We start from the raw sequence: 12,539 nt of genomic DNA, 5'->3' as shown, positions 1-12,539 counted from the left end.
AAAGTATTTCAGATGAAACACAAATATGTTTGTGCAGCATGTATAATACTGGGGGCTGTTTGTGTGTATGCCTGTGCCTGTACATCTTGAAGTTGCAAACCCCTTTGATCCTTTTGTACATTTTGCAATTGAGATTCATTTCTATGAGGCTTATCCTGCTAAGTGGTTTTTCAGACCGAGCATAGATTCTCTCCATGGGTAAAAATCTCCACTCTGTGTCTATTCAAAGCTTATGTAAATACAGTTACCTAAAAAAGAGAAGAAGTTGAAGGAAGAAAGACCGGCTATTTCTCTACAGCTGTAGAAGTGGACAGCGGGATGGGAGATGCTTTTTCCAACCCCTCATCTTAAAAAATTTATATAAACATTGAACATAAATGCAAAAATAGGAGAAAAGCAATAAAGCTTCACAGACAACAATCCCTTTATTACAGCAAGAAATTGCAGAAAATATTCCAAGCCATCATATGAAGAGGCAAAACAACCAGCCTCTGGTTACAAAACAAGGTGTGATGTTACCTTCTTGGAGTATTGCCTTCTCAGTTACAGTACTACAGTCCATTAAAAATACCCAGAACACCACCCCCCGTTTACATTTCTATCCACCTATCAGATGTTTTATTTTTACAGCTCTTCTGCAGGGGCTGCTGAACAATGAATGGTGCCTGGGGCAAAAAAGGCTTCCCCATTATGAAAACCGGCATCTGGTATTGTGTGCCAACACATGGTGTGTGTCGCTCTTCCTCTCCCTTCCCCCTTCCTTTAGCTTGGCTGGGATTCATGTCCTGACCAATAGCGCTAGGCTTAAATCACGGCAGACCTCTAAAGCAGCAAGACTGCCTGCCGAGCTGCAGCAGGGGGCGAGGGAGGGACTGAAATGCCACTATAACCACAAAGGACTGTTGCAGAAGGGGGTCTCTGGCTTGAGAAGGGAGAGACAACAGGCTATTGATGGCCTTTCCAAGAAAAAGAGATGCATTTAGATTGGACAGCATCAAGAGAGTGCCCAGCTGTTTATGTGAGGAAATTCAGTGTACTGAAATGTAGTCAGATTGCCTCAAATTAGGTACAGAAGACATACAGTATTAGAGACGTGACTGTTTTTCTCTGACCAATTTCCCTTCTTGATGGAATATCCAGGCCTTTAAGTTACACAGAACTCCTCCTCAGGCAGAATGGAAGGGAAAGCTACATCTGAAGTATATGGAGATAGGAAATATTTTAGTCCTTTCACCTACAGGATCTGATACAAGGCCTATCACAAAATGCTTAGCACTTCAAAACCCAATACCTACTGTGTGTGTGCAGCAAAGGACATGGATTTTTAATTCAAAGGCAAGTCTTTTAAAGTTGTCAAATACAGCTTTTAATGAAGGGCAGGGAGGGCCAAGAAAGGGAACAGATAGTCCCTTATACTAATATTTCCATGTCTTATTTTCCCAGAGCAACACAGCAACAAGTGTATGCAAAACTTTATTAAAAATGTATATCCTACACTCTCCACTGAAATAAGGTCCTCTGGGTATTTTACAATCAACATGACAAAACAATATTAAAACAACCCAGCAGCAACACCACTAAAATAAAATCCCAAACTCAAAGCAGCAGCAGCAAAAAGAAAAAGGCAGGAACAATAAGCACCACCATAAAAAGTGCATTCAGACAAGGTGTTTTAACCATCATCTAAACATGCTGAATGAGGTGGATAGTTGGACCTCTCAGAGCAGCTAACAGATCTGTTAGCTGGGTACTTCTGATAAAAAGGCTCAATCCTAGACCTCTGCACTTCTCTGTGCAGAGGGAACATAATAGGATATCTCCTGATGACTGCTGTGTGCCTGTTGTTGTTCTAGCAAAATCTCCTGCCAATCAGGAGCTGTTGCTGTTCTAGTGTCCTTTTCACCAACAGATGAGTGAAACACTATGTGTCTTCCTTCACTGGCTTACCAGCCCTTCCTAATGCTCTAGCTAATAGTTCTGATACTATTTCCCAACCCATCTGGACCAGCTAATACACTCAGTTCAGCCAAAAGTTTGGATTGGCATTGTGGTTCCACTACCATCACAACACCAGTCCCAATTATAAACCTATTCCAGACCCATTACTCACCATTTAATTAAATTTTAAAAAGAGAGAGGCTTTAAAAGTAGGGGAGAGAGAATCTCTTTTCCTCCCTCTGTCCCCTCTCTTTTGGCCCCCACATATCTTCCAGGCTGCAGGATGATGGTGGTGGTGGGGACTTGGGATATGTGCAAGGTGGGTTTGTTGGGGTCTTTCCCCATTTCTTCTGCAAAGCTTGAGGTTCCCTATTACTTGTCCTGCCTGATTCCTCCAAGTAGTACCCTCAGTTGTTCACACAGATGGCCAATCTTAAAAGCACAGAAACGGCAAGGAGTTGAGCAGGGCTTTCTAGGAATATTAACTCTTTGTCCCTTCCCGTGGCAGTTGCTGTTTCTCAATGTTCTTCGCATTTATCCTTTCCATTCACCAGTCCTCAACCAAAAAGATGGTGGAATTCCAATACATACAAAGAGACTATAGTTTGCAAACAGAATAACGTACACAAATTATATGGATACATGTAAATTGCAACTTTTTATATTTTAGGTTTTATATTTTAGGAAAGAATTTGCTATTTAGCATGTAATTCACAGCCCTGGATGATGGCTCTAAAAGGTTTGGTCACATAATATTCCAAAATGTTTCCAGAGGATTAAAAAAAGAGAAAGAACCTGCAAGAAAAGTGTCATCACTGATGGTTTACTAGTATCTTTCACATCTAAACATTCAGCTGGGCAGTGGGAAAAGTGGGCAGGGTACCTTGGGATTGCTGACTAAGATTGCTGTGAGATGGGAAGGGTTAAAAACTCTCTCTCTCTCTCTCTCTCTCTCACACACACACACACACACACTTTGTGATCTTAATCAGGATTGCTGTTTCCCCATTGCTAATAGTCAGGTGTTCTGTGCTGGTGGCTTATCAACCAGGTGGGGAAAGTGGGCGGGCACCCATGTGGCATGAGGCTTGCACATATATGGATTAAGCAACCCCAGTAACAATCCTGCAATTTTTCAATGCTGTATATTTTGGGTCCATTAAGACAAACTGCTTTATGAGACAGAACTAGAAATGGGAAGGAGGCAGATGAAGACTCCATCACACGCCTGCTACAAGATCAGCTCAGAGTTGTCTGTTCTATTGCTCCTTTCCCCTTTCAGAGGAATGGAATATTCTCCAGGTGTGGAAGGTTTTTGTCTCTTTTCTTTTTTAATTCAGGAGTTTAAAATCTGTTTTCAACCTGTTTCCTCTTCTCTCCCACCATCTCCTATCTGTCTTTAAAGTGGAAGATTTATCAGTTCAGTAAACAAATTAAAGAATTTAGATATTGGCTACCTGAGGAGCTTACCTTTGCCAGCACTGAGAAACCACAGCATTCTTCTTAAAATTACTTGATGGATACCAATGTATAAAAAGGGGAGGGAGGGGGGGAGAGAGAGAGAGAGAGAGAAACTATTGAGGTTCACTTTAATTTGGCTCCAGATTAAATTAATTTGGTTTCTGGAACACCAAAATGATACAGGTCAGCTGGGAATGGCAGGTTTTAATAATCTCATTTTACAGTTGGATAAAACAACCCCTACCAGAACAGCAATCCAATCATGGCTATTCAACAAGGTGCTCCCCTCTCAGTGTTTTGTAAGTCACACTTGTGTCTGAAGAATGTAACATAAGAATCATACTACATGCATCTGTCCACAAACGAAGGCTTGAGAACATTTGTCTGGTAGCTTTTAGCTCCATATTTGTGGAGAGCTTCTTTCAACGCCATAGTTCTCCTTGGGGCAATTCCCTGAAGCCAGGTCTTGCCTGTCCCATGAAACCCTATGCAGTTGATTGGCATAATTCATGTAGATTAAGTTTTGTAGCCCATTTTTCAACACAGGTTGGGTCCCCAAGGCAGCTTATAAACATAACAAAACATTAAAATCACATAAACACAGATGATAAAAACAGCAGGTATAAAAACAATCTTAAAACACTGGCTGCAGCTCCACCTAGCCACAGAGTGGAACCAATCTAACAAAGGCTGTGGGAATTTACAAGGGACAGATGGAAAAGCATAGCCCAAGATTCTTCTACATGGTCTCTGTGACTCACATACATGGGTTATGCACCTGCATAGAACAGTCATTCAGAACATTCTAGAGCTAAACAGAGTTTTAGGTGGGAGCCTCACCCACCTCCTCTGTGCATGCTTCGTGTGTGGCTCCTGCTTGCCTCTGAGTTCCTTCATGTCCGCCACATTTGGAATGTTCTCTCACCTCATGGCAACCCCCCACCTTAAAAATCCTATTGCTCCCTCCTGGGATGCTGAACAGAGTTCTCTTCTTTCCCTTTTTTCTTACTTTCTAATCTTCTCCGAGTTTTCTTTCTCCTTCTTCACTGCCCCTTTGGAGTGCATGACCTCCAAGGCCTTCTTCAAGAATTGTACCCAGTATGGAGGGAAGATACTGTTGACTGACGGCCACTCCAACTGCCTTCTCTGCCTTGGAGAGGCACACAGGGTGGACTCCTGTGCCCACTACCAGGCCCGTACAAAGCAGGCTGGGACAAACAGAATGGCATGCTTCCATGTCCTTTTGTGCAAACAAGCCCTCAAGACAACAGATATGGACGCACTGAACTGGCCTCTGCATACCATCTCAGCCTCCGTTTGTAAGAAACTAGCTCCGGCTCTTTCTTAGCTTCTTCCAGCATACAACATAATGGAAAGCACTTCAGGGCAACTGTCCCCGGTATCAGGAGTACCAGCCTTTGCAGTGCTGATGGCTTCAACTGTCCCCTCAGACCAACAGCTCGAAACCGGCCTTTCAGTACTGACAGTTGAGAATGAACAGGTCAAGCAGACCAAGTTCTGAAACAAACACGCTGCTAAGTCCTGGGCTCTGGGACCACAAAACAAAAAGGAGAAAATAGCTTGTAAGATAGAGTCAACACTGAACCTGAGCCTACGCCAGCTCCAAATCCGAGGCGCTGTCTGCCTCGATACAAACGGTGCCTCAAATTCTCGTGTGATCACTGACACCGATCCTAGAGAAATTACAACTCTCATGGGATTGTAACTCTCTGGATGATATCCAGGGCCTGGGTTCGATATCAGAAGGTGAATCCAAGGAACACTTCTCACTGGAACTGTACTATCACCTACCCTGAGACCATTCTCAGAGAAAGTATGGATTCCCTTGGTACCAACAGACCTCACTGGCTTCTTCAGCCTCTTTGGGAGGCTTTTTTTGGACATCTCTACAATATGCCGTGGGAAAGCCATAGATGCCCCGGCTTCTACAGATCTCCCTCTCATTATTATGAGGACCTTTCACTGCCAAGACAACATCATTATGAATAAAGGGACAGAGACCACCCATGTTATCATCCCCATCTCCAACATTCTCATTCCCCTCACTGTCTAGAACCATTTAAGGAGACTTCTAACCATACAACACCTTCTCACATGGTATCTAAACCGCCTAATGCTCAGTTACCAGAACCTACCATGGTACCAAAGCCTTACGACTTAGCCAGTCACTCTCCATCTTCCCTTTCTGGCCAACTTCTTTCAAGACGTAATCCTGAAAAAAATTCCAGAGCCACTGGCTGCTATGCAGTCAGTGCTGGCAGTACAACTTGCCCAGCCATCACTGGCCCCTAACACACAAACACCAACTAACAACCCCTCTTTGGCACAGGATGACCATTGCTCAGACTTGTCTTCCATCTCTTTTGTCCAGCCTCTTCACTGGACACTGCCATGGGTGATAAAAATCCTCTCTCCCTGTTGGATGACATCAGGCCATACACGGAACAAATCCTCAGAATGGCAAAATCCCTTGGACTAGAGATTAAAATCCCCCTGGTCCCGGACCCAGTCTTTAAAAGGGTACAAGAAGACTTACCTCCACCATTTACCATCCTGACGCTTCCAACATTACTGCATGAAATCAAACAATCCTGAGTGAACTGTGAAACCATCCACTCTTCCACCCATGTTGACTGTAAAAGAGAGAATCTATAAAGGATTCAAGAAGAGGATTGCTCCTTCCTCGTCAAACACTCCACATCAAACTCCATAACGGTGGAAGCATCCCAACTGAAGACAAAAGAAAAGCCTTACTCTGCTCCCATGGATTCAGAGAGAAAAAGTTAGATTCAATGGGATGCAGAAACTGCTCTGCTGAAGCCCTGTCTCGCCACGTGGTGAACTATGAGGCATGCATGGCAGCCCACCAACAGTTCTTATGGGAAAAAGCAGCAGACCTTCTTTGTCTGTCTCCCAGAAGACATCAAAAACCTGGCGATGATATTCCAAGCTGAAGCCCATAGGCTGGCAGATCAACACAGCCTGCCACATGGCTGGTTGTGGCTCAAAGGCCATGGCAGCCACTATTTCTTTGAGATGTCATGCCTGGCTCCATCAGGAAGCTAAATTGAGAGTGGAAGACCTCCGGTTTGATGGGGGAGGCCCTTTCAGTGCATCCACAGATGATAGCCTCGGCAACCTCTACAAAATGAAGACATCCGCCCAGAAGAATGGGGATGGGATTCCAATCCTCAGTGACCTCCATCTACCAACCACATTCATGCTGGCTATGCCAATGGCCACTTTGGTGCCAACCTGACTCAGGCCCAAGCTGAGCTGCCAAACAAGGCTTGTACTCCTCCTTTCACTCAAAAAGACCACTTCAGAACAAATACCACCAGCCACCCCACACATGGCAAACACCCTGACCACATACCTCTTATGGGGGCTTAACTTCCAGACTCCCCATCTATCCCTAACAGTCACCACAGATGTGTCCTGTCACTGCTGGGGAACCCACTGTGATTCACTCACAATCAGAGGATTGTGGTACTGTTGGGAGAGAACCCTACACATCAGCCAACTCAAGCTTCTTGCTATTGCCAAAGCCCTGGGAACACTCAAATCCTGGATCAAAGGCTGACCCATCCAAATTGCAACAAACACCACAGTTGTCCTTTATTTAAACTAGCAGGGTGGGAAGAGATCCGTTTCCCTCCTTCAACTCACCCTCAGTTTCTGGGACTAGTGTGTAAGTTGCCACATTACCCCTATTTCCATACAACTCACAGGAACATCCAACACTCTTTCTGATTCACTCGGCAAGTTGGGAACTCCCCCATAAGTGGGAACTCTTCAACATGCAGGGCATTCCAGCTATCGACCTCTTTGTTACTGCATTAATATGAAATGCCACTCTTTCAGCAGCAGACCTGAACACAACCCAGACTCTCTGGGAGACACTTTCCTTCTTCGTTGGGGAGGCAATCTAACCTACACGTTCCCCCTTTTCTTCTAGTCACATGAGTGGTGAATAGAGATGTGAAGGCCTAGAAACCCCCTGGAACTATCCCCCTGCCAGCCAAATTGGAAAAACTGAATGGCTTAAATATTTCATAATTCTAAGACAAGGTGCTTATATATTGTTACCCAGCCTTTACTCCCCCAAATGGTATCTAAAAACTATGTAATGACTTTCGTAGAAAGGCTAGAGATGTAAAATGTCTGGAAATAATGAAGCCATGGTGGGGAAATGTTTTTTAATCCTCTCTGTAAGATGCCCAGCATAGTTGTCTCTTCCATTCCTTATTGATCTAATGTATCTTTTACTGATAGACATTTAGGGATACTCCTAGTCATCAGTTTCCCAACATGTGAGTACAGTCACTATATTATTATATAGAAGAAAATATGTGTTCTTGACAGTCCGTTTTTTTTTTTTTTTCCTAGAGTCCTGTGTTTCTGAACTTGTTCTGGTTAGATGCTATAGCAGTCACTTAATGTAGTTTTAATCTAAAACCTACATGTGAAAAAACATTGTAGGTTAATCTGCCACTGTCACCAGAGGCGATGGAACAGCATGTGGGTTATCCCACCTATGTTTCATTTTTTAAAGTTAACTTTGAGACTTGGGTCTATAGACTTTGCTACCATAGTTTTAATAAAGTTCTCAATTAGACCTCAAGAACCGGACATGGAACAACCAATTGGTTCAAAATTGGGCAAGGAGTTCGACAAGGCTGCATATTGTCGCCCTGCTTATTTAACTTATATGCAGAGTACATCATGAGAAACGCTGGGTTAGATGAATCACAGGCTGGAATTAAGCTTGCCAGGAGAATTATCAACAACCTCAGATACGCAGACGATTCCACCCTAAAAGCAGAAAGCGAAGAGGATCTAAAGAGCCTCTTGTTGAGGGTGAAAGTGGAGAGTGCAAAAGCTGGTTTGAAACTCAACAGTAAAAAAACTAAGATCATGGCATCTGGCCCTATCACTTCCTGGCATATAGAAGGGGAAGAAATGGAAGCAGTGACAGATTTTATTTTCTTGGGCTCCAAGATCACCACAGATGGTGACTGTAGCCATGAAATTAAAAGAAGCTTGCTCCTTGGGAGGAAAGCTATGGCAAACCCAGACAGCATAGTAAGAAGCAGAGACGTCACCTTGCCGACAAAGGTTCGCATAATCAAAGCTTTCGTTTTCCCAGTAGCAATGTATGGCTGTGAGAGCTGAACTATAAGGAAGGCTGAGCGCCGAAGAATTGATGCTTTTGAACTGTGGTGCTGGAGAAGACTCTTACGAGTCCCCTGGACTGCAAGGAGGTCAAATCAGTCCATCCTAAAGGAAATCAACCCTGAGAGCTCATTGGAAGGACAGATACTGAAGCTGAAGCTCAAATATTTTGGCCACCTAATGCGAAGAGAAACATCACTGGAAAAGACCCTGATGCTGGGAAAGATTGAAGGCAAAAGGAGAAGGGGACGGCAGAGGATGAGATGGCTAGATAGCATCACCGATGCAATGACTATGAACTTGAGCACACTCCGGGAGAGAGCGCAGGACAGGAAGGCCTGGCGTGCTCTGGTCCATGGCGTCACGAAGAGTCAGACACGACTTAACGACAGAACAACAACAACTAGGGAATGCTGCCTCAGCCATAAAACCTTTAAACAGCTACCCACTAGAATAAACTCTCTCTACCTAAAAGAAACTTAGCAGCCTGCTTCCTATGACACAAGCATGAAATTGAAACCACAATTAGAGACAACCTTTCAAAATGAGTAAAAAAAAGTTCATTAACAGAAATTACTTACAAAAGTGAATAAAATGTCACTCCTCAAAAAACAGGCTGAGATTGCTTAAAAGTTTATTCAAACAATTACAAATTTACTGAGTTTGCTTTTAAAATGTTTTAAATAAGATGATAATTTTATGAGCAAACCAAGTTATACGTAATATAACTTTAGGAAAATAAAGGCTATTTATGTTCCAAAAGCAGCCTTCCCCAACTTGGTGCCCTCCTACAACGGACTACACTGTGGTCCGTAGTAGGAGGACTACATTGTACTTCTAGACTATAGTGGCCAGCTTTCCTAACCATTGGCCATGTTGCCTGAGGCTGATGGGGCTGAAGTCCAAAATATCGGGAAGACACCAGGTTGGGGAAGGCTGTCCTAAAGCAACAAACTGACTTTAGATTTGTAAAGAGTACAAAAATAAATATTGTTTATATTTCATTCTTCTCAAAATTTCCGTTTTTTTCCCCCTGAACCCCCTCGGAAAAAAACCTGGTTTTTTTCCATAGCTTCACAATTTCTGGGAATTTTACATCTCTAGTGGTTAACAAGTTACAGGATTATGGGGCTCATTGCACCTTGATCATCCCATGGTGGCCAAGACAAACATGGTTTGTGACACTTCTCCTCCTGTCAAACGACACTTTTCTCCATCTCCCTTGCCTCTTGAATCTCTTCACAATGAGCAATGGGAAGCTCAGGCACCCAGACCTGGAGCCTGCATGGAAAATAGGCACTCTCACAGATTCTCGTGGAAGTAATGACTGCTTCACACAAACCTTCTACCTGGGCCTCATGCGCTGCCAGTGGAAGGCCTTTCTGAAATTTCTCCTTCCAACAGAACAGGACCCAAAATCCTGTGGTCCACCGAGTATATTGGACTTTCTTCTTTCATTGAAATCTAGAGATTTAGCTCTTTCCTCTATCAAAGTTGATTTAGCAGCCATATTGGCTAATCATCCTCACATTAAACGGTTCCTTAAGGGACTTACTAACCTCTATCTACCAGACTCCCCACTGGTCCCAGCCTGAAGTCTGTCAGTGGTCCTGGATAAAGTAAAGCCAAACCCTAAGACCATGATCAACCTTAGGCTCCTCATGATGAAAGTAGCTTTCCTTGTTGCTATTATGTCAGCACGCAGAGCAAGTGAACTGTGAACTGTAACGCATGATCAACTGTTCCTAACTTTTTATAGGGACAACGTAGTGCTACACCTGGAATGCTCCTTTCTTCCAAAGGTTGTCTCACAATTCCATCTAACTCAGGATATTTTACTACCAACTTTCCTTCTTCAACCTACCTCCCCGATGGAGATCAAGCTAGATGTCACAGGGGGCACTTTCATTCTAAGTCTATATAGAACATCATCTTTTAGGAAACCTACCTGCTTATTCATCTGCCACTTGGGACCAAAGAAAGGTCACCTCGTATCATCTCAACACTTTGCCAAATGGATGGTTTCAGCCATACTTCTTACTTATCAACTGGGACCCTTGCAGGCCCCCCTACAAGTACAGGGTCACTAGACTAGATCCATACAATCATCTGCTGCTTTCTTCAGAGGTATTTTGCTTCCACAACTGTGTAGCACAGCAACCTGGGTTCAGCCCTCTGCGTTCATCAAATGCTACCACATGGATATCAGAGCTTGCACTGATGCAGCTTTTGGCAGAGGGGTCCTTTCTTCAACTCTGGTGTGACATCTCCCTCCTCTAGTAAGTCTCTTGCTTTTCAGTCACCCATATGTGTGAGTCACAGAGACCATGAAGAAGGACAGACTGCTTACCTGTAACTGTGGTTTTTTGAGTGATCATCTGTGAACTCACACAACTACCTTCCTCCCTGCTTCTGTACCTCACCTTCTTTATTCCTCCACTGCAGCTGACCTGGAACTGAGATGCAGGCTGGAACCACACCCACAGCATGAGCAGAGAAGGTGGGTGGGGCTTCCATGTAAAACTCTATTTAGCTCTAGAATGTTCCAAATGATTGTTCTGCGCAGGCCCATAACCCATATGTGACCACTCGAAGAACCACAGTTACAGGTAAGCAACCTGTTCTTCCACATCCTCGTCTGAAATGGTACTCAAGTATCTATAATAAGGGCACAGAGACCATTCCACAACCACAGAATTGCCTTCCTCCAAGTTTGAGAATCTTCAAGATGTATTTGTCCTCCCCGTTTAATCTATTCTACACTGACTTCTAATTGTCAAAGCTAAGTCAAGTAATGAGTGGATGTTATTTCTTTGTGAGTTTTTAGATACATTTAAATGATTGCTTGCTCTCTCCTGCAAGTCTTCTGAACAGGGCAGGCTAGAAATACAGTTAGTTATGAGATTAATATATGCCAGGCTCTTGTCCCCCTATTCTAACCCCAGTCCATAAATTAAATAACTTCAGTCTTCCACCATCCAAGCTGAGAGAAACAGAAGTGGGGGTGGTGGGGGAGCAAACCACACAAAAGGTAAGGAATATCAGAATGTAGAAAGTAGTAACTAGTAGAACAGGCCCTTGATGGTGAGTTAGATATAGATGAGATATAGATGAAATACTCCTACAGCTGTAAAAACATTAACCAAGGGCTGCATTTATGTTAGCAGAAGGACAAATGGCATGCCAACTAGGATGCTCCTTTTTCTATATGGCTTTGATAGTAGGAGTCCACTATCTGTCCCCAAAACCATTTGATTCTGGTTTAACTGAAGGATATCACAACTCCACTGGTCCCAATAAATCAATCAATGCTACCTGAAAACTGCCAATGGTGATTACGGCTGTCTCTCACTTTTGTGCACAGTAAGAATGAAGATGGAATTCTGACAATGGCAGGTAATAATAACTCATTATTTATATCCTGCTCTTCTAGAAGTACCCAGAGTTACATTCAACATAACCATAAAACCATACCAGATAATAAAAATACAACCAACAATTTCTAAAAGCAATAACAAAAAGATATAATACAACCAAAAGCCAACAGCGGCAAGGCTAAAAGACATTACACATTAAAATTGGCAGCAATAAAACTAGGTGTTACACGCTAAAAGCCTATTGAAACAAGAGTGCCTTTAACAAAGACGGAGCCTAACGGATTTCAATCCAGGGAGCATTCCGGAGACTGCCTTGCTGTGTTATGCTAGGAGTAGAGCATGGACAGCTGTGGCTGCCACAACAGGCACAGGCATCAAAAGTTGTGGCATACTTGGAGAGGAGCAGGAGCTTTGAGCTCAGATTCCAGATCTGGGAAGAGGCGTGTCCTCATGGCGTTTGGAGGATGGAGAGCAAGGACTGTTGGGTTTTATTCCTGGCTCTTTTTTTAAGCGTATGCCCTTGGAGAAGCCACTAAACCTCTCCATGACTCTGTTTACCAATCAGAA

General features: G+C 43.5%; 1 protein-coding gene across 7 annotated transcripts in view; it reads right to left on the bottom strand.

The window, feature by feature from the left end:
• Window positions 1-12,539, bottom strand: part of BICRA (BRD4 interacting chromatin remodeling complex associated protein) — a 113,832-nt gene that overhangs the window by 52,259 nt on the left and 49,034 nt on the right. For 3 of the 7 annotated variants that reach the window (XM_084814919.1, XM_084814920.1, XM_084814925.1), the window contains exon 2: window positions 3,409-3,450. The exons of 3 other annotated variants lie outside the window; for them this stretch is intronic. In XM_084814919.1, the coding sequence (XP_084671045.1) occupies window positions 3,409-3,436 (28 nt within the window). In that variant the 5' untranslated portion in view covers window positions 3,437-3,450. Of the gene's footprint in view, window positions 1-3,408; window positions 3,572-12,539 lie in introns of those variants that run through there. One more of the 7 variants, XM_084814926.1, reaches the window with a different exon arrangement.

Source organism: Heloderma suspectum, chromosome 10 (genome assembly GCF_057233095.1).
Source record: "Heloderma suspectum isolate Gila_16-S chromosome 10, 16-S_ref, whole genome shotgun sequence".
Lineage (NCBI taxonomy): Eukaryota > Metazoa > Chordata > Lepidosauria > Squamata > Helodermatidae > Heloderma > Heloderma suspectum.
The sequence above is the reverse complement of the archived record's forward strand: the minus strand, read 5'-3'. Positions and strand labels throughout refer to the sequence as shown.